Below are 23,120 nucleotides of genomic sequence, written 5' to 3'. Positions count from 1 at the left end.
GCTGACAATCCCTTCGCCTCGCGTGTATTACTCAAGGGCCACTTCGTGTCATTGTGCCGGTGGCAATCGATGAATCTCTTCAGGCTCGTTCATTTTCCACCCCCTTTCGCGCGACTCGCCGATACTCGCGGAAAAAATTCGCGCGATGAGATCACCGCCGGCGAGTTTGTTCGCGGCAGATGCGAGGGGGAAGGTACGCGGTAATAGGCATTAACTTCTCTCCACGGGGGAAGACCCTCGTGCGCTAATTTATATAATAAAAAATATGTATGTGTGCCAGCCAGGTCGTGGCTTCTAATCTGACGTCTCCTCTGCAGCACACCGCTGCCCGTATGTCCGGCACGTTTACCCTTTTTTCCTTTCGTTCTTACCGCTCGCCGCACCGCACCTCCTCATCCTCCGTCGCATGACCTAGCGACCCTTACAACAAATCGCTCCGTGTACGCCCGGTCTTCTTCACCTGTCCTCTTGAACGGTAATCGAATACGACGTGTCCGCGCGACCCGTCCGCTTCTCGTCGCCAACTGTGACAAATTACACCGCCGCCGTCGCGTCGCAAAAAAATCAGACAGTTTTGAAGGCATGCGTGCGGAGTTGAATCCTTTGTCGGAAATTTATCCTCCTTGCTGCTGAATGGATAGCAATGTATGCCAGATCCCTCTGAATTCTCCCCGACGACAATGTAAGTTCTCAAATCAGCTAAGACGACGCAGTCGTAAATTCAAGCTTTCCTCTATCTCCAAAATCCCGAATGAGATACACTTGACTTTTTTCCTATGATAATAGATAGGGTCTGCGGACTTGATGGAATTTGCGAAAGTTTGCAGAGTCGTTCCTCTTCGACCTTTACATGCAGAAAAGGACGTTTTCTTATAAAAAGCTGTGTCCTTATAAATGTCTTTATAAGTGTCGTCTCCTGGGAGCATAAAGGTCTGACGCGTTCTGTAACAATTCTATGTGCTACCTTTCCAAGCGTTTTGTTCAAAGACTAATGATCAATGCCCGAGGAAGTGCAAGATAAATGATATAAAATACATCTGAGAAGTATAGTTATTAAATTATTAATAAGGTTTTATGATGAATAATCGACTCTTCAATACCACGCATTTTTCTCTCCCGAATGATATTAAATTGTGACGTGAAATGTCTAAATTAAAAATCGATAATGTGTTATATCTACGAATCGCAAGTAATTTATTATGATTTTATATGATGTGCCGTATGATGTATGATGTGATCTCCGAGATGGAGGCCGATCGACGACTGCCATTCGTGTCAAGGACACGCAAAGTTCGCTTTGCGAATCGTCCCGTAACGCTCGCACGCACATAGAACGAACGGCAAAGGGTAGAAGCCAAAGCCGACGATGTGTGACACCAGGAACCTGGCACGAGCTTCGCATTTCGTGTACGAAGCTATTAAAAGTCGACAATTGGGACTGCGGCTTCCCTTTTAGCTCGTCAGCGATGGAGATCTCTTTGTCAGGATCGGTTTTACCCACCGTTATCCTTTATCTCATTGTCAGAGAACTTCAACTTAAGAACTTAATCTTACGGATAATAAACAATGATCTGTTATTTCTACTCGCCCGTAGAGCAGACACGCTGTCACTCGCAAGAAATGCACTCGCATGTTCATGAACAGAATTCAAGCTGAATCATTGCGTAATTATGTTTCACAAAGAAATATGTATTACTTTAGCGAAAAAAATATGATTAAAAATATTTTAAATTTTTTCATTAGTCGGTGGAATGATTATGAAATGATGATTAGCGATAATTCATCTTCTCGTTGGACGTTTGATAAAAGATTCCGTAAACTTTCCTTTAATCTTAAGAGTGAGGATGCAATTGATGACAGTTTGAATGCGCGAGAGGACTCCAGGCATAATCGACCTAAGGCAAATGGAATCCTTTATTTAGACACTCGAAAGTCTTTCTTTCAGACACCCGCGCGTCTGTAAACGTTAAAAGTCACTGTTACGGTAGATCAAGCAGCCACTTAAGTCTGTTTTCGTCCCCTTTGAACTCGTCGCCATTTCGCTTGTCGCAATGCTTTTGCACATCAAACGTTCACGCTGCAACGCGCGGCGCGCAAATTTCCATTAGAGATGTTGACTTGACACGGCACGCCAGGGTCGATCAGAAACTTCGAGGACAGAAACTCCGATTGATCCACTTTCCTGCTTCGCCTAATGTGGAAAATCGTGATGAACTCGTTACTCCTGGCGTAGCACTTGATGTCTCTCGCACCGAAGCGTGATGGAAAAATTGCACGCAGAAATCAATGTACCTGATGAAATTACACAATCCGCGAAACTGTGTGGTCGTTTTATACTTAGGTCATTCTTCATATAACTCGCGTAATCGCTCATTTTTCCGTCGTTACCACTTGTTGTCGCGACCGACGAGCAGCGATCTTTCATCTACGACGACTCGAGATTTACGCGTTGCGAAAGTGATTCACCGAGCCGAGTGGGACCAGGGTCGATTAGAGACCTCGAAGGTCTCGGCTGACCCACTTTTGCACGACGGCTTTCGAAAATCGAGATGTGCGAAAAGACGATGGCCGTGTCACGTTTTGACCGTCTCCCACCTCGGAACAAAGAGAAAGTTTCTTCCGATGACAATGACTCCGGCGAGTTGACGGAAATCACGATGAATCGTCGGCGGATCCGCGCGATTTCGCTCGCGTGGCGCGCATACGTGCATGATGCATGCGCGTACGCTCGTGCGACCGCGCGTGTAAATTCGTCTAGAAACTTTGGACACTCGCCAGAATGGGTATTTAAAATTTTCCGCGGTCCTCGAGTATCCGCCAGGCTCTTTTTTCTGCGGACACCAATGGTCCGCGGCGACAGCTATCTGTGGCTCTATTGCAACGTGCGGGAAGCGATATGAAAGATACATTTCCTGATGAACCGGAAACCGAGAGTGTGCCAGTGAGGACATCGGTCGAGAACTCCGCACTGTTTCCCACTTGAATATTTCACGTAAAACGTATTTTTACTTTTATCATTTATTAATTTATCCTTTTTTATGATGCCCTGACGTGCGCGGCATTGTATTACAAATTGCAATTCGGACATCTCAATCTCTTCTAGTTGAATCCAAGAAATACGAAACGTTTACGCCTGATCGAAAATACGAATATAATTTCTTCGTGTCAGTCAATCAGAGCATGTATCTCTCGCGCAGTGTCTAGGATATTTTATTTTAAGATATCGAAAACGTGACGCGCCGGTATGAGAACGCGACGCTTGGCGCCACGAATTCATGTGTTCGCCGATCATTGGCTGTTTTATCGTCAAACTATTTTTCGCTAACCTCGACCCCGAGATCTCACTCTTTCCCTCTCGTGGATCGGCCGCATGCCTCTTCGCGGCTGAGCTACGTAGTTACATATTTATCGACACTTGGGAAGTACGCGTGGGTCTATTTTAATCCCGATTGAGGTACTCACGGAATTGCTCCGTCCACGTGACGACCATACGTTTGTCATCTCGCGAATTTTGGACAACAGATAAATCGTCGGGCTCGTTGCCGGCCGAATGCGACGATGTATTTTCGCCTGCGAGACCTTTAACATTCTAACGAGATGAACAGACCCGCGAAGCGACACGCGCGCGGAGCGTATCGACGAGTGAAGTCCGGTCGAACGCGTCAATCTTCCGGCATTCGAATAACACCTGCACGTCAAATCACTTGCCCCGGCTTTGAAAAAATTCAGAGCACAGCGAAAGATATTTCCGCATTGAAAATAAACCCAAGGGGAAGTGAGAACTTTCAGATTTGCTGAGTGTCGGGAAGATGTTTCTCTCTGAAGTATCGTTTGCAATGAAACGCTTATTCATCGCTTATCCGCTTACAAGCGTCTCTTGCGATCTATACTATTATTGGCGTCTTGTAACGGTGACATGGTAACCGATGTTGTTTTATTTGGCACTTAACGCGTTCGAAGATTTGTCGCCGAATTTTTGTCTGTCGCGTCCTCGACGGTCACGCAAAGATATGTCTTGCAGACGGCAACCGGGACCAGAATGGAATAGATCGTCGTCGGATCTGCTCCGACGTTACGATTTTTGCTTCTTTTATGCACCGTCTCGCTGCCACCAGATGGACCAGCTGTTTATTTTGCTCGATCGTACGAGAGGCGTGGAAGAGATCATTAATTTCGGTGTGTTTCCCTTTGCCAGCGGGATGCAACGGCTTTGAAGATTGCGCTGGTACCAGACGAATGCGCCTGCAGCGTTCAAAGATAAAGCGACAGTTGCATCTCACGCAGGTTTCCTTCGCGGATGTCATCGCAAATTTCGTTACACGTGATATCCATCAATCAATAAATATCAATGTCGATCATCACGTCAACAACAGAATTTAAGCAACCAAAATAGTACCTTCATCCGATACGTCGTACACATTGTCTGCATATTTAAAAACAATTATTATTTTCTATTCTTGTCAATGATTATTATTCTTCGCAAACGGTATAACTTCGCAAACCTCTCGTAAATAGTCATATGAGAGGAATTTTGTATTAGATGCACGAATGTCGTACGCACGAAAGAACTTTAGGAATCCTCCGTTTCTCATCCGTACATCCCGGAAGTACACGCGAAAGTTTCCAATTTATCTCGCGGATTAGTCGACGTACGCAGTTGAGTTCGCAGACTTGAACTTACCAGAAACGCCGCAATCCATCTTCACGAGTGGCTTTGATGCCATGGAATCATCTCGGCGAACCCTAATTACTGTACTTACTGCGATTCGCTTGCAACTTCGTGTTCATGTATAACGTTCAAGATCACGGGCCACGTTTATTATTGTACGTACTGCGACTTTCCTCCTCGTGCTGTGCCTTGAGGAAGCACTTTGGCAATCGCCGATAAAACTGATCATTTCATACAGCGTCACACGCGTCTGCGTTTTTGTCAGACGCCAAACGGCCCTCGCTTATTTTCCTTCGACAAAAGTCAGACGGTTTAATACCGAGATATCGATGTATCTGGACGATGTACGCGATTCTCCGCGGGATCAAAATAAACCGGTTTCCGCGTAAAACGATATCACATGCTCGATGCGAATCTTGAATCAATTTTATGCATTACGCCGAGGGATACCGGCAATAAACGCGCTAATTGTCGCATTAAATTACTGCGACTGACGTATCGCCGCACTTGTTTAAACTGATATCATGAAAATTATTCAGAACTGCGATCAACACCGACGCCACTTCGTTCATCTCGTTAAGATCCAAGATAATTCCACATTTTTTGCTTAATGACGCAGATGCTCGAAATACCCCGATGTCTGAGTTATATCTCGCCGATCTTAAAGTTGTCGTTCTTTCGTAGAACTTCTATTTTCTTCGGTGTCACGGGTATATAAGCGCAAATGCGTTCTTGGCACCGAATGCGAGCTGCATTCTTCGGCGGCGTCCCCCCGTCGAACGGAACGACTTGACAAAACGTAACGATGAGTAACACAGTGGAAAAAGTGGCGAACGATGGAAGAGACAGTTCATCGATCACTCGTTCGATTTCTTGTGTCCATCCTTAGAAAACACTTGCGCTCGCGTAAATGCATGCGCACGTATTTTCACATCGCTAGTTAAGATGATCGATGTCATTCTAATTGTTTTCACCTGTTCTCGAAACTTGCTTGACTGATCTGAACGAAAACTTCGGTCATGCTATTAATGCTGACGTTTCATTTTGTGACACATCGGGGTTTCGATCACGGATACCTCAGAAGCCATTGTTGTTACGACGTGGATGGAGATCGACCTTAAGTCGTCCAGACAGTCCGTCACGAAAAATTTACCGCAGTGGAAAGAGAACATAGCGTGCTAGACTGCAGGTCGTTCACGGTCTTGACGGTTCAAAGAAGGGCTTGGGGGTGGCGAGCGCACCGAAAAAAGCGCGGTCGGGCGGAGCGTAGCTCTTGCAGCTAAGTGACATCCTTGGCAAAGGGCCACAGCAGCCCTGCCACAGCTAACGTGTCATCGACGTAAAGTAACGTCGGCAAATTTTATTTTTGGTCTACGGCCGATAAATTTGCCGAGATGAGCCTAGTAAAAAGGGATGGTATGCCTAAAATGGCCCGCCCTCCTCCCGATTCACGATGCGAATTTCGTTACTCCCTCTGCGCTGCTCGTCCCTAAATACCCATTCGAGATTGTCCTGTCGAAGTGGAAGTTTGCCTCTCGCAAGAATTTCCACGGGGTTATCGTGACGATTCTACCGTGCCATGGATTTTCCTCGCGATCCCTTTATAGCAGCGGAAAGCCTCGATAAGGGCCGGCGGAGGGAAACTGTTACTCGAACCGGGAATAAAATCAGAACTGTCTGTTCGGAAACGTATACGAGGTAACACACTAACGCCTGTCGCGTTAATGATAATGCAAAGCGTCCCGACATTACGTTTACAATAGCGAACGCGATTCATTCTCGCAAAGTGCTTTCCTAATTACATTTGCGCAAATTTGAAAGTACAACCACTGTACGAGCTATAACATGTACATATATCCTGCGCGCGCGCGTCGCAGTGCACTTGCGCGATAATACGAGTGCTAATGAGAGAGCCGTGATCCTTGGAACGAAATAAAACGGCTCGCGTATCCGAACTTTTCACAGCACAGGCTTTGTTAACTTTATTGTATTATCTTGTTTCCCACGCTTCTCTTTGTGAACTTGATAAATGAATTAAGAGATTAGAAAGGATTCGAGAATTGATTGCTTTCTCTGATTCGTTTCTGTCGCAGGAACGACGAAAGAATTACATGCGAGGCATCGTGAGTCTCCCAAAAATAAATAAAGCCAGAATAATTTTTTGCCGAAAGAGTTATATCCATGGATTTGTAGGCGCTTCCTGCAGTTTTATCCTGCAGGTAGAAAAAGGTGACTCATCAATCTCGTGCACATGACAGCAAACAACACTTCCCCGCTGGTTGCAGCGGAAATGCGGGCAACGGTATTAATCACGATTAAAATGCCACGTAGAAGGTGCGGCGTCGAGTCCTGTTTCTCTCGGCAGCCGTAAATTCTTTATCTAGATCACCCAGCGACGGGGCATTCAGATGCACCTGCTGCTCCTGCTTCAAATTAATCGCTCCAGCAGACGAGAGGAATATTGTTACAAAATTACTGCGTATGATGCTCGATGTGTCAGCTGCATGTGTTTAAGAATGAGTACGATCCGAAAACGACATGATAGGATATGACACGACGTGAGATGACGGAAAACAATCTGCCCAAGTGGATTTTAATCGGGAGGCGTAATTCTGGTAACAAGTAGCAATTATTAAGGAATTTCTTGAGCGTGAAATCGAAATTGCATCTCGAGCAGCATTTCTGTGTAACGTAATATCGCGTCATATCGCGCGCGAGTATCGGCTAACGGAACCTAGTCACGCAATATTCAAAATCATCGCATTCCGAACGCGCACTATGATATTGATCTCACTGCGCGCCACGTGATGATCGTTTCTCCCTCAGCGAAAGGAGATACGTATAATCGACATAAAAGAGAAGCAAAAGTTGTCAGAACAATAATTAATCCGCTCGGGTATCTTTAATCGCGATTAAACCCGATTTGCGGCCTCGCGAAGACTGCAACCGCGTAATCGATACATCGCGTTTGTTCTAATAGAAAACGTCTCGTATCTCCGCTTAATGATTGGCGCGATAGGATATTCTATTAAGCCCGTCTTTCTAGATGGCGAAAATTATGAGACACAAGATAAATGGCTGATTTATGTGGCGCCTTTTAATCCTATCTCTCATGCGATTTACTGGAACTGTTTTGCTTACATTTTTCTTCACACAGACGCTTTATCAAAAATATTCTCCCGCGCGTCATCGCCGTCGTATAATATTCTGTACCATCGTGTTGGTTGCTCTTGCGTATGTGTATGTGCACAGGACGAGGATAATGGAGATTGTCCGCGCGAGATTAAAAATTAAACCGCTCCGCGGCAATTCCATTATTTCCATTGGTGGTGAAAAGAGAGTCGAATGTTCCTCCGATGTATCTACCCTAGTCTGCCTGACGAAGCGAAAATCGCGACGGTGTACAATTGATCTGCGCCGGGGTAATCCAATAAGACGTAATCCGCAGTCGCGATACAACACGACGGAGGAAATCAGTCACGCGATATGCGGAAGGGTGAATTTGTTCCGGACATCCGACGTGCACACGTCGCGCTGATTAGTCTTATGTCGCGCGCATGCCGTCGTATGTATTTTCAATTTCAGCTTCATTAAATCCGATTGTCCCTCGCAGAATGCTCAGGTACGTAACGCGGTGGAATACGAGGGTGCACTGGCCGGCATGGCGGCGCCCGTGGCACGCGGGGTGGTTCGACGCTTGGCGCGACTGACATTTCTGCCGGGATTCTGGTGCGCCATAACGCCGGCACTTGAAATGCACTTGAAAATGGTCGCGCGTATTAATATCCCGATCGCGCGCTCAACTCGCCGACATAGTCGAGCGGCGAGCCGGAACTCCGTCCTCCCACGTGAGCACGATTGCACCAATCCAAGAAACCGAGCGTAATTGATTCGTAATTGGAAGAACAACGCGGCTGTATGACGATGCGGCTCTCCGATCGCGTGAAATTCCGACGAATACAGAAGTATATTTATCCGGTCGAAAATAGAATCTGCAGCTTCAAAAATTATGTAATGTGTATGTATTAATACATTTCGCGCCGGTAACACGCATTCGTGAGTCATTGTTTTTCGCTTTCGTAACTTGACTACCTTAAAAATGCCGCGACGAATCTTGCTACTTGTATATATTTATCTTTCACTTTTGTAGGTTGTATCTACAAAAGAAAGTGTCTTCTCATTAGTGAAATTTATGTTAGACTAAAAAGGGAGGGAGTATATTATAGTCTTTAGTGCAAAAGTGAAATTCAAGGTTCAAATTTAGGGTCTCATACTTTCTACCACTTTAAGGGAGGTTGCGGTCTGTTTCTACTTCAACTTTCATCTGCAAGTCGCAATTCTCGCGTTGTTAGCTAGTAGAAATTCGAGTATCTTGAAAGCGGGGTTTCCACGTAGAATGTCATTTGCGAAGCTTCGTATAACCAGTCGAGTGAGTCACACTCATTCGCGATATAAACTCTCGGAACGATCGTCGACGGCGTCGGCCAGCTGACGCCCCGCACTCCGGTTTGTCAACAGGAAATAAAATCGGCCGTTCCGCGCTCTCCGCGAGGGTGAAGGAGCGACGCGGCTGCCAGTCGCCGCCCCCGGACAGCATGTTCGCTCTCGGATAATTTGCTCGACGATGGCGCGCGGAAAACGATAGCGAACCCACGCCGTCTCGAAAAGCCGACGGCTTACGGGCTTACGGGCAGCGTGGCAGACGGCCTTAATGGCCGCGGCACAGAAATATTTTATGGTGTGCACTCTCGAGTTGTCGCCGGATTTAGGACGAAGGTCGCCTCGAGAGCGCGCGAGTCCGATGCTTTTTCGCCAATCATGCGGTACCAGGACGATCGATTCCGCGACCGAACGCGAACCTCACGAACTCGCCGTGTGTTATTCAGCCTCCTCCAGCTGGACCGGTCGCTCCATCCATACTGCGTTGTGACGTCAGCGTCAGGGAAATGACGCGCGGATTTTTCGTTTGGCCTACATTGGGATGAACGCCGCGGTCCGCTCGCGTCCGATCGAGTGGATTCGCAACACCTGCCGGAAATGTTCGCTCGAATGAAACGAGAGACACTTGTTCGAAGGGAGCAACGTCGATACATTTCTCGCATACAACAATTCGCTAGAACTACCGAGCAGTCACGTTCATTTGCTCCACCAAACGCGCGCGATCGAGGGTAAATATAAATGCCAGGGCACGCTCCCGGATTATTGTTAACGAGCGAAGCGTCCGTCTTCTATAGACTTACGGCGAATCGCGCTAAATTTATCCACTCCGAGAATATATCGTAGCTACGTGTCTTAATGAGCTACCAAAGACTCGGCGGACTTACTTAAGAGAAGCTACCGTGCGACCGTGTCACTATTATTAGAACCGAAATATTCGCCACTTCGTGTTTCGCCGTCGGAGTTCCCGCAGATCGTGAGAAACAACGTTGTTGAAGGTGATGCAGCGCGCCTCGGAGTTCGCAGAAGAAACCGTTCATTCAATCTCTTCGTTTTCTTGTTGCAGATCGAAGCTTTTTAGTGGCGAACGCGCAACAGGGACTATGCCACATTATCTATTGCTCGGACGGTTTCTGCCGGTTGACGGGCTTCTCAAGGGCGGAGGTGATGCAGCGGCCGGCGGTCTGCGATTTCCTCCATGGACCAATGACGTCACCACACGCGGTCGCGGCCCTACGAGACGCCCTGGCCGCTGGCGTCGAAAAGCACTTCGAGATTCTTTACTACAGGAAAGACGGTGAGTACTATTTATTAGTTGCTTGCAGTCTTGCGGACGTTCGCGTCGGCCGCCGGATATATGGTGACATTAAAGTTGCTCTGCGCACGATCCAAAGTCTTTGGTTACATGGTCAGTAACAGGGTAACAAATCAAGGCAAAAGTAGAACAGGTCAAGCATAATGATATTTTAAGTCGTACAATATATCTAAATGCTGAATATGATACGTTCTATCACATTGTTGAGTGTGATGCAGTCTACTGTGTAGCGTGACATACGGTAATCTAAATGATACTCAGAAAATTGCTTCTCGATTCTTCTAATTATCAGTTCGAATACGGTCTGACAGTTTAAATGCGCATATATTATATATATATATATATATATGTATCATGCGCTGTGATTAATTCAAAGTCGCATCGTTCTGTACATGCGTCTTCGCGCACGTAGAAGAAGAAAGTCGGAGGCGAAAAGGCGTATTTGCAAAGTAAAAGAGCGTGAGAAAAATTGTTTCTGCGAAATCTCGAAGTCCGGATGCTCTTAATTTGTCGTCGTCTTAAAGATGTCTTAATGACGCGGGAGACGTTTTTCGTCTGTCGAATGATGTTATAAAAGCGCCTTGCCATTTCTGTAGCAGCTGAGATAAACATCCGCACGTATGTCGCGCGACGCTAACTTTACGGTTATTGCCGGCGGAAATAAATCAATATAACGCGTTGTCGTACGTGGAGATTTATTGGATGTTATATAGAAAAGTCGCAAACGTTGTAGGCGTTTTTCATCCTGCCATTCTGTGTCCTGGATCTCTTCTCTTTAAAAATGGCTATTATTAGATTATCATTTCATTATTTCATAGATGTACATTGCATTAATTCGAGAATGCAAATTGTGCTTATTTCTTAATAAAAAATAATTTTTCTCTCATTTCATCAACGTAACTTTTTCCACGCGTGTGTCATGTTTTCTTCATTCCAATGTGGCTGTTAATATAAATTTCGTAAGTTTTTCACGCTGCTCTTTACCCTCGTCTTCTTAAATTTGCGAGTTGAATTATATTCGACCGAAAGTTTTTTGTTCCTTCAGTCTCTCTCGGATGTGAGGCGGATGTAACAAGGATCCTGTTATTTAGAGCAAAGAGATTGAATTTGTTCGCAGGCTGGTGGGTTACTTCAAACTCGATTTTGTCGTAGCATCTGACCTTAGCCGCGGCGAAATCAATAGTCACTACTGTATAATTTATCATAGTCATAGTGCAGAGCCTCCCACCTCGTGGATGACTTAATGTAGATTTACATGGCTAATCCAACCATGTGGATTTCGGGTGACATTAAGAAAAAAAACTAGATATAAACTCGCTTTCTGCTTCACCAGATCAGCGCCGAAAGCTTTTGTCTTAAGGAACATCAGATATGTGTAAATTCAAGTAGTACGTAATTACCTCAATAATCATCTAACAAAGGACATAATCATTACAATTATCCAACTTAACAGCTGTTGCGCAACACATTCTCATTTTGCTCTCGTTTCTCGTCGTTTCTCGTTCCTCTGCGTCGTGCAGAGTGAACTCCAGCGGAACAAAAAGTTCGTCTCTCATCTCCCTTTTCTCTCGGAGTTAGACGGGCACTCCATTGCGAGACGCGGTAATTAAGGAGCTTAATTAAAGCTCGCTGCGCGAAGAGATCGTGGAAGTGTCGATGGAGCTAGACGCGCGAAGGCGCTACCGCCCAAAGCCACTTGCCGGGGCAAGACACCGCGGGTGTTGACGTAGGAGGTTCACGGATACTTACGTGCCACAGTGATTTCACCCCTTTGTTGAAACAACAAACTGTCGCTTTTCTCGAAGCGGCGCACATCACGTGACGTTGATGGCCACTTCGCAAACCGAAGGAAAGCACACGATAGTCTCTCGAGAACCGCTTGAAAGCTAAGGTCGAATGCATTTTGCCTATATCAGCGATTTTGCCAATCATGGGTCACTCGAGACTATCCAATTTTGTTCGTGCTACTTGACATTCATCATTTTTATCATTTACATCTTTCTTTCCTTTTTGCAGATTATGTAGCGAATAAAAGCGTGGTTGCCTTCTTCGTCATTCGTTCTGCTTATTCTTTGTGTTTAGCAAGTATAGCAGTGAGACCAGCTGCGTTGCTCGGATTGTGATTGCCGTAGAATCATGTGCCATCGCATCGACCGTTTCGCATTGAGCTTGTCGGAGAATCGATTTACGAAACGCGGAGAGCGCGTGACTTTGTAAGAATGAACGCAAAACGCAGGCTTTATAACGCGCGGCCTTGCCACGAGTCTCTACCTACGTTGATACAGTTACCGGTATAGAAAATTAATCAAGGGTTTGCCGAGAGTTTCGAACTACGGCCACATGCATTAGGTAGAGCCGCAGTTTGACTAATTACGCAAAACTTCCAGCAACTAAGCTACGAATAGATGGTTGTAAAATCAAGGATAGTAAGCGATTAGCATGTGCAAAGTTAAATGTCAATTTTAAAAAAGTTAAATTTTAATTGTAATTTTAAAACATTGAAGTGTGCTTCCGTTTGTCAAGAGCGCAAGAGTTGGGAAAGTTCATTGTAAATAGAATTGTTAAATTTATAAAAGCCTGACTGCAACATTTCAATGTTTTGTTTTGTTTTGTTCAACAATAGATAATCGAACTGAATAATAAAATGTTTTAAAGTGTAGCTCGCGAACGAATAAATTGCCACTCTAAATAATTCGCGATGAAGGCATAATTGATAATTTTCAGCCGACACGCTCTTATGGATAATATGGAAAAAATGATAATCCAAATTAAAAGGACGATTAATGGGTCTGAACTGCGAAAATTGCAGATAGATAAGAGCAAGCATGTATCAATTATCCTGGCACAGACATGATAATGCTCGTTCATTAACGTTAACCCGTTCGCGTTTAATGGAGCAAACTTGTCAGGCGTGAAGAGACATCTTTGACAAATCGATTTCACTTCAACAAGAAGACTTCCTGGTGGACAAGCGTCAATTGCTAAATTGACTTATAATTACCAAAGATTATAAACATCAGATTACTAAACCGTAGAGTCTAATAAATATCTTTCCTCGCAGATTTTTTTAACCACTCATAATTCGAAAATTATTGGTTCTCTCGAAAAAATTGAAAAAAATTCTTCGTTACAATTTTGCTCTTTTACTCCGAGACCATTGCATATGCACGCGCAAAGAGACTTAAATGCAGTTCAAATTAAAGTCCACGCATCGAAAGCTCGGTCTTTCAAGTACTCGAAAAGCTTCACTCGGTGAAGGGCGAAATTATCTGATCGTGATTACGTCACCACGATCCACGATTACGTTCGCTCGACGGTCTCCTTTCCTCTATCTTCTCTCGATTGCGCTCGATATCCCGTTCGCCTGAGTTCTCTTTTTGCGATGACCATTTTGCGAACGCCTCCTCCAGAGAAACTCACCCACATAGTTACGCAACGCGGCCGCGAGGACGGTGTTTTGGAGGCATCCAAGAATAGCCCCGGTGCTCGTATTCCAACTCCTCCTGTTCTTAAAACCTGCTCCTCTCTCCTGATACCTCTCGTACCCGCGGGGTCCCCTTCACCCCGTCGCTCATACTGGCACACGACGTCGTTTAGTCAATGACATCACGGAGCGGCGCGCGAACTCACCCCTCCCGCCTGGTCCCTCCCCCCGTGCATTCGGTTCGCTGGTGGCATCTACCACGTGTGACGTCATCGGCAGCCTACCGTACTCTCCTCATCCCCTCTCCATCTGATTCTACGCCATCAGCAGCAACGACGATATCTGCAAGCTCCGGCGCGGGCCGCAAAGCTCTCCGTGGCGTCACAGGACGATGACCCGGTGGCGTTCGTGGCTTTCGCGCCATAGCCGGTCGATCGGCCCTCATCGGCCTCGGAGGCTCGCGGCACGATTTCGAAAGCCGTCAACGCTCTCCGCTCCGGGGAAAACGTGCGGGCCGGGGCGCGGCACCGCCTGAGACTGCGAGCTTGCAGTCTCCGCGGCGGCGGCGAGCCGAGCTTTCGCGAGTGCGTGCAATAGTTCAATGGCTAGAGGGAAGGACATCCTCGTCGCGGTCGTTGACGAATGAATTCTTAGCACGCAGGTTGATCGAGCTTGCGAAGCTTTTCGTCACGTAATAAACACGGGCGGAATGGAACGGTAGCGCCAATTCTGCCGAATATCTCGCGATATTGTACAGTTCTCATAACGAATTTCATTGTTTTTCATTGTCGGAGAAAACGATTTCGATTAAATGACGATAACATCGGTACGCAGATTGTTACACGCGTAGATACAGGTATCTCAGGAAGACCATTGGTCTGTAGATCGAGCTTGTAATTTTAAATATGTGAGAAGAATGCGATGTTTAAACGTGACAGTAACTCTGATATATTGAATTTTTTCATGAAACTATGCAAGCGATATTAGCGATATTAGCGATTTTTTTATTGTCGATGTAATCGAATTTTATTGAAATTAAATGTGATTGACAAATTTAAGTATCATTATGCACATAGCAGTAGTAACATTACGTAAATAATACGAATAACAATGAGAATCAAGTTTGCTACCTTTTCATATATTTTTACAATGTAATACGGTATTCTCTTCACGATCTTCAATTTGGTGTGCGATTTGGCAATCATTTAGAAGTAGCGTTTCTCAAGTTAGGAAATTCAGCTTGTCATTTCGAAGAAACCACGCTTTGTGATGCCAAGGTGTTGGTGTATCGATCATGCAATTGTACAATTTCGTTAGCGTTATCTGACCCGTTTGATGAATAAATTCCGATTCGCGATAGTTTCCGATATCGACATTACCATTATCGATGCTAAAATGAAACTCGCATATCGTATGTTTCAGAAAAGATCCATTTATCGCAATGCAAACTTGTACTACAAAATCACGAATTCCGACTTTCTATGTATTTTAGCGTGGCAGCGCTGATTTTGTTGTCTAATGTTACGGAATTTCCGAGCGTATCTAAATTCGATATATCTACCTCACGATTTAGAGTTACAAGCACACGATTATAATATCTGTATAAATTGCTTGTTAAAAATTAATTAAAAAAGTTAGCATAGTCTTTCCTAAAAGTAACTGAGAGTCGCGATTCATTGCTCAGTCGAATTAGGCCGTACACATTATTACCGTGCAACCGTTGCGCGATCGATGGAACTGCTTCTCCACAGTTGCAATATTATACCTGTTGAATTTTCACGCACGTCGCAGCGTAGGCGCGACCGCAATTTCTGCGCCTCCCGAGAGAGCATGGCACGATGCAAATAGCGCGCAAGGATCCGTTGGTGAATCTTTTATTGGGTTGGCCAAAAAGTAATTGCGTTTTTTTTAATATAAATAAAAGGCGAATTTTTCATGGGAAACAAAAACTTTATTAAACAATATATTGTCCATTTTGTTTGATTATCTTTTGCCATTTTTCAGGCAACTTCATGATTCCGCGCTCAAAAAAGTTCTTATCTTTTTCAGCAAAAAACAATTCCAACAACGATTTGATATCCTCATCAGCAGTAAAGGTTTTACCATTCAAGGCGTTTTGCAAAGAACGAAACAAATGGTAATCCGATGGTGCCAGGTCTGGCGAATATGGTGGATGTGGTAACACATCCCATCCAAGCTGCAACAATTTTTCACGAGTGACCAAACTTGTACGTGGTCTAGCGTTATCATGGTGAAACGCAACACCTTTGCGATTCGCCAATTCTCGACGTTTCTGTTTGATGGCATCATTTCATTTATCCAGTTGACGACAGTATACGTCTGAATTAATGGTTTGATTCCTTGCAAGCAGCTCAAAATACACAATACCTTTAAAGTCCCACCAGACTGACAGCATAATCTTTCTTTGGTGAATATCTGCTTTTCAAGTGCTTTCAGCAGGTTCATCACGCTTGCTCCACCATCTTTTTCGTTTGACGTTGTTGTAGACGATCCATTTTTCGTCGCCTGTTATCATACGTTTCAAAAATGGATCATTTTCCTCACGTTTCAAAAGAGAATCGCAGATGTCAATACGCTTAGTGAGATGAATTTCTTTGAGCTCATGTGCTACCCAAATATCGAGCTTACTAATGTATCCAAGTCGTTTTAAATGGTTTTCAACACTCGATTTCGATATGTTAAGATTCTCAGCAATCTCTCGTGTCGTTAAACGCCGATTGGAATCAATCAGTGCCTTTGTTTTGTCATCATCAATTTCGATTGGCCTTCCTGAGCGTGGTGCATCTTTCACATTAAAATCTGCAGATCGAAATTTAGTAAACCAATTTTGACACTGCCGCAGTTTTAAAGCATCTTCGCCATATACATGACATAACTTTTGATGAGCTTGCACAGCGTTTTTCCCTTTTCGGAAGTAATAAAACAAAATATGAGGAAAATGTTCTTTTTGATTTTCCATTTTGAAATCGACGGCAAACAAACAATTGTTAACGAAATCGTGTACTTTCTTTTTCTAAAACAAGCTTGAACTGTGAGTTGTTAACCTATATAATGAATTTGCGGTTTAGAATGAAGTTAGTTACATTTCAAGACATGTATGTCCATCTATTGGAAAAAAACGCAATTACTTTTTGGCCAACCCAATATATTACGGCGGCAAGGCTGTAAGCTCGATAGCGCTCTCGACAAGAGACTCATTGAACTCATTCGTTCCCGAACCGTTATAAAGATCCCGTCGCTCTCGCGAAATCGATTTCCGGCCTGTTCATGCGAGGCTTCGCTGAATTCCGCCGGGAATTGCCGCGAATAACGACGAGCGATGAGCTGCGACACGGAGACCCCGGAACAGGAGCAGGAATGTATCCCCGCGAAATTGTACGTTTAATTCATCCTTACTCTTATAATTAGCGTCGTGCCTTCCCGTTTATTCCCTGAAATTACCGGTTTCCCACCCGCGCTCCATGTAATAAAATCGACGTCAGCCGGTGAGAGTGAAATTATATATTTTTCTCCTGCGCGATTTCTCTCGTGCGAAAGGAATATCAATGGCGCGATTCGCAGGAGTCGATGATTTAGTTATTTAATTCCCACGTTCTTTTTCAATTCCCATTCGGATCACTTAAACCACATAATTTTTCTGAGCACCAATCGCGATTATGTCAATAAACCGCGTATAATATCGCAGTCAAAATAAATCGCGCATTCGTTTCCATTAATTCTCCGAATCGATTCTACTTGGCTACTTGACATTCTAGTTCCTCTGCGCGCTTAAGTTTCCCTTTATTTTTATATTCAGATCTTTTGCGGGAAGGTCAAGGCCGCTTGTCTTGTAACGCGTATTTTTAGAGCACAAAAACTCGTAATTAATATTCTACATTGAGCGTCGAAATACCGTAGCTCGACCTTAGCAGAAAGTCCCAGCTTCTCGCACCCTCGTCATTTCTGGATCGTCGAGAGTCCACGGCACAGCGAGTCCTCAGAATCAAGGGCTTTCATGTCGTTCTCGTAATTTACAGAACTGCTCTGACAGGAGCTCTCGATGAGGCAAGCTTTAGCGGGCTTCGCGCGGTGCCGGAGTTGACAGAATTGCGAGATCTGGTAATTTTTTTCATACGGAAAGTCTTCCAAGGTCTCGTTTGCGAGTCGCTCTTTCTATGTCCATCTTAATTCCGCATCGACCGGCTGAAAATTCGCCGCGCGTTCTCGTTCAGCGATGTGTAAGGAACGTATCTCGCCACCCACAAGGGGCTGACAGTTATGAATTTAAAGCAGTTCCTTCTAGAAATGCGATAACGAGCAGCGTCCAGCATTTTTATGAGGTTTCCTGAGAAGCAGAAGCATGTTTCTTTCAATGTCTTATTTCTCTTAACGGTGTTCTCTGAAAATTGCATCGATATCGCATTACCATCGCATTTGAGTTCTCACGAAAAAAGTTCGGCGTATAATCTACGATTGAGCAAATTCAAGAAGAATAATATCTAATATTCACGTGTTTGTCATCAATAATTTATCTCGCAAGTAATGCGCGTATTTCGAATAAACGTAACTCGAAATTTGTAAAGCCCCATTTAATATTGTCCGACACGTAATATTGTCTGATTGGGATCGAACATCCGATAACGTTTAAATTCTTCACGAGCCATCGCTAAAGCTAACCGAGAAAATATCGAACCCACCCACTCATCCACCCACCCACCCACTCACTCACACACATATACACACATACACACAATCCCTACCGTATCACCTTCATCAGAATCTCGAAATGTTGCATTCAGTTCCGTTGTCGCATTCAGCTCTTCATCGTTCCTTTTACGAGTGGGAAATGCGGAAATGGCTGTTTTCCGCTGAGCAAAACTAGCTCGCGTATAGAAGGAAGCTCGTTCGCGCTGACAATCACCCAAAGATGTTATGTTTGAGGAGGATGACCAGACTCCTACCCTTTACTCGCGAAAAGGGGTCACAAACGGCGTTCTCAAAGCCGAAATTAGTGCCGTCGACAATGTCGCCTACTACTTCCGTGAATATTCTGGAAGAACACTCCCGTAAGGTCGAAGGTAAAGAGTGAAATAGAAGATAGGCGCAGCCTGAATGACATTTTTGCCTCGCAGGAAACGAGACGTATTCATCACAAGAGGAAGAAAGCTCGATACGATGTTTGTTTGCTCAGCGAAGATAGCTCCAGCTTAATCATCGAGAGATACAATAACGACTTTGAATCACATCGATCATTTCAGACAGCAGGTAGTAGGATATCGTCGTGTTTATCTACGCTTACTTTCGTGAAAGTAAGAAAGAAGAAAGTGAGAAGAAGCGATTCGAGCGGCAGAACGAACTGGACGGGTATACGGAAGAAAACTGTTGCCGCACGTGCGAAATTAAAACATAGATGTGCAGCTGTATTCCGCTACGAATGATTATATTCCGCCATTTACAGTGGTATTCCGTCGCGCTTGATGCGCTTTCACGCGAGCGCGAATCTTTCGACGCGAATGCAGGTCAAGCGGAGCATTCTCAACGCTCGCATTACACCCGACCTCTAAGGCTTGTGCTCCAAAATTGTTGCATTCCTGGGTTATGATTAGAACCGTCTAAGTTCTAACCCTGGCCACAGGTGGACGGAAATATCCTCCCGGAGTAACGTGCAACGTATTCTGACGCATAATTAGGATCGATCAGCGGGAGTGTGCTGCGAGGGCGGTTACCGCCGAGTATCATCTACCCCGTACGGTGACATTTTCCTGGGAGGATCGCCGGTCACGTGGCCATTTCTGGCAAGTGTACTGGCTGTCGAGCTTGCGAGGCCAAGCCTCGGAAGCACGGTTTGAAAAGGGGAACGAGCCCGAGAAAGAGATCGAAAGCGAGAAGTGACCGCATGGAGAGAGGAGAGGATCTGGGGAAGCGGCGGGGGAGGAAGAGGGCAAGATAAACGAGGAGAGGAGAGCTAGAGGGGGTGGATCGAGAAGGAGGAAAAGAGACCGCGCGTTATTTCTGTGCACCGCTTGGCCTGCACCGCACGCTGCCACGTCACAGGGTCATCGCACTCCCCGTGACGTCACGGTGGCACAGCGTCATCGACCAATTGGAGGTAGCCATTAACCTATTAACCACTCGCCCGTTCGCTCGCTCGCTCGCATTGCGGTATCGTGACCCGTCTCGTCCCATCCACCAATCGTCCCGTCAGATACCGGCGGGGGTGTCATGCGACGCGCGATAACTATCGGCTAGAGCCTTCTTCTTGCAATTCTGATAGGCAAAATTGTTCGTAGTACGATGCATTATCCACATGCGCAGATAAGTCGAAAGTTAAATTAAAAAGCATTATTCACAGAAATTGCAAAAATTATAGTTAGCTTGCAATTAAAACTCGTGGAAGGAGATTGGTCTGGTCTCTATCTGCAAACAAATATATATATCACAAGAATATTAAGAAGCAAAACACGAAACACCAGAAACTTAAGACTCAGTTATCGATTATTTTCTCGACAGTTGTTAAATTCGCAGTTCACAAAGTCATGATGCCAGGTAGGAGAAAAATCTGCAAAAGATTAAGGCTTTATCATCGATCCACGATCGAACGATTGAGAATCAATCAATGGGACGGATGACTTGATTGCAGCCCCTCCCCCTTCGCAAGGTCAGTAAGCCCGAGGAATCGCTGGATCCGGAAGGGCCGTGTATAAATTAGTCTCATGGATTAAGCGTGGACTCTGGGCTTATTTTCGGAGCGACGCGGCACCCCGAGGGGGAGGGATGCTTATTTATAGCGGCCCGGTTGGTTTTGCCACGACGCAAATTTAGAAACTCATTTCGCTATCTTCGCCTCGCTGCGTATTATCAAATTCCGGCTGTTTCTTCCTATACAGCATCGTCACCACCGAGACTCCCGGAGATATGCTTGGCTGCCAGCCAGGACTATTGTTCCGCACACTCGCTTGTTTTACGTGCTCGCTGATAACCATAAATATCCGTCTCTCCGCGCGTTCCTTTGTCACGGCTGTATTTCCTTGTTCTCGCTCAATGGCTGGTCCCCGACCTAGGTAATTGAAAGCATCGCCGCCAAACAGGTCCACCCTTCTTTACGAGGCCCGTTACTTATCGTTGATCACATTGTTGCACACACAAGAAGGACGAATTAATTCTACAATTTAATCAGTCAGCTTTAAACTTCCCAGAAGCTGCTGTTCTATCCCACGGAACGCGGTACAAAAGAACAAATGTAAACGAACGACTCTGTTGCCTCTCGAACTTGCCTCATCGATGCAAGAGCGCTATGTATTTGGCGCTCAGGTAGATGCACTTTGAGTATTATTCACGGATGACTCGAATCGAGGGGGGGGTTGCATTTATTAGCGACTTTTGGCGTCGTAAAACGACTATTCTATTCGCCGCAATACGTCGAAAACGGCGTAAGTATCAACAGGGGTTTATTACTGCTGCGTGAGGCGCTCTCGAAATAGGCGCAGACTACTGGACTCTTCTTTCTATCTCTCTTTCTCTCTCGCGAAGCCCCGCGTGGACATCGCAAAACTGTTACGGTCGCGCTCGCGTACCATCACTCTAATATTAGCCGTAAAGCACCATCCCACCCCGTATGCTTTTCTGGCGCGTGCTGTAAATTACTCGGCGGCGCGTGCACGTGAATTAGCTTGGCGTTCGCGGAAATAAATCGATGCGCATCGCGACAGCTCGACGCTGTGCGAGATATTTGTCCGTTTCTTTGAAGCGTACGCCGCGTGAGGCTAAAGGAAAGAAGAAAAAGGCGGAATTTCACTTGGTGCTTTTTTTCCTCCGTCACTACCGAGCCGTGATGTCCAAACGGCGCGAAGCACAGGCATGCGTCTCTTCCATGAATCAGCTAGCGATTTCTTTCTTCCGCGCGGGAAAAGAAGCACGAAGTAATTCCTCGAGCAGCGAATGTCACTTTGCGAAATTCCGAGCTTTGTCTGATGCAGAAGCTGTCCTGGAAACGGAAGGTTTCGTCTCTTCTGCTTTTCTACAATTTTAATTCGAAGATGATCCCGGGAGGGAGCATGAATCAAATCTCTTCTTTCTACTAACAAACTTGACGAAAGGCAAAAATTCAGGAATTATTCAATGCAGACAACCTTCGATTCTTCTCACCAGCCGATCGATAACCGACGATGTTTTATCAGGCGACGGTGGATTATCGGATTCTCGAGAAAGAAGTTCCCGAAGATGAGATCGATGGGTGTACGCGGATCCCCTTTATCCCTTCGGCGTTCAATATCACTCACTTCTTTTTTCGTCGGCGATACCGAACGGGTCGCGGGTACGTTCACCCTCGATGGTGCATCGTTTCCTCTCTCTCTATCTCTCTCTCGTTCTCTTGTTTCTTTCGTCACTTTTAAATTCGCTTTTTTAATCGTCGTTTGCGTCCATGTGAGATAATACATCTTTCTTTGTCGTCAACTTGACAGTCACACCAGGAGGACCTGACGAGACGAGATCACTCGGATGAAACAAAGCGAATGTTCTTCGGCATCATCATCCCTGAGACGCGCACAGTCTTGGAAATTTCGCTCCCGGACTTTTATCAACGAGAGAATGCCTTTTCTTCGTTTTTTTTCCTTTTTTTCCATGAATTGCCCCGCACATCTCGACGAAGATCCTTCCGAAATCCGCGCTACGTCCGCATCTTTGTTCTCGCAGTCTCCATTATCTGCCCGCCGGCTGCTTCTCGCACCCCTTTCGCGCCTTTACGGGGATCGATTCGATTCTCTCTGGAAGTTTGCGCGCAATCTCGTGGATACAAGTCAGAGTTTTCTACAAAAGCCTCGCGTACATATATTAAAAATATTAGTAATATTAATACATTCGCATACGCGACCGAGAAAGAATTCTGACAATTTTAAAAGTTTTCTACGTAGATTTGATCTCGAGAATGTACTTAACGCAATTTGACAAACTTGAAATTATTTTGTCTTGAACGTTCGCGATCATCAACGCTACCGCGTCGCTTGATACCGAAATATGCAATATTAATTCGTGAAACACGAGAACGTTTTCGCTAATCACATTTACGCGTCGCGGAATCCCGTTTACCGCTGGAAAAATTTCCGTCCGCTTTTTCGTGGCATAAAAAGGTGAAATGCTTGGATTGGTGTGGGAAAATTCGCGCACTCCATTCCGCGCGAATTTACTCCGCGTATGGGGCGCGCGCTCACAGCGGAACGGCCGCCTTTACTGTCGGTTTTTACGAGCGCGCGTGTTTTCAAAACACCGTCCTCGTA

At 45.4% G+C, this 23,120-nt stretch overlaps 1 protein-coding gene across 11 annotated transcripts in view; it reads left to right on the top strand.

The window, feature by feature from the left end:
- LOC105284484 (potassium voltage-gated channel unc-103) overlaps positions 1–23,120 on the top strand; it is a 105,409-nt gene that overhangs the window by 7,144 nt on the left and 75,145 nt on the right. For all 11 annotated transcript variants that reach the window (XM_011348104.3, XM_011348042.3, XM_011348061.3 and 8 more), the window contains exon 2: positions 10,173–10,403. In XM_011348104.3, the coding sequence (XP_011346406.1) occupies positions 10,173–10,403 (231 nt within the window). The remainder of the gene's footprint in view (positions 1–10,172; positions 10,404–23,120) is intronic.

This window comes from Ooceraea biroi, chromosome 4 (assembly GCF_003672135.1).
Source record: "Ooceraea biroi isolate clonal line C1 chromosome 4, Obir_v5.4, whole genome shotgun sequence".
Lineage (NCBI taxonomy): Eukaryota > Metazoa > Arthropoda > Insecta > Hymenoptera > Formicidae > Ooceraea > Ooceraea biroi.
The sequence above is the reverse complement of the archived record's forward strand: the minus strand, read 5'-3'. Positions and strand labels throughout refer to the sequence as shown.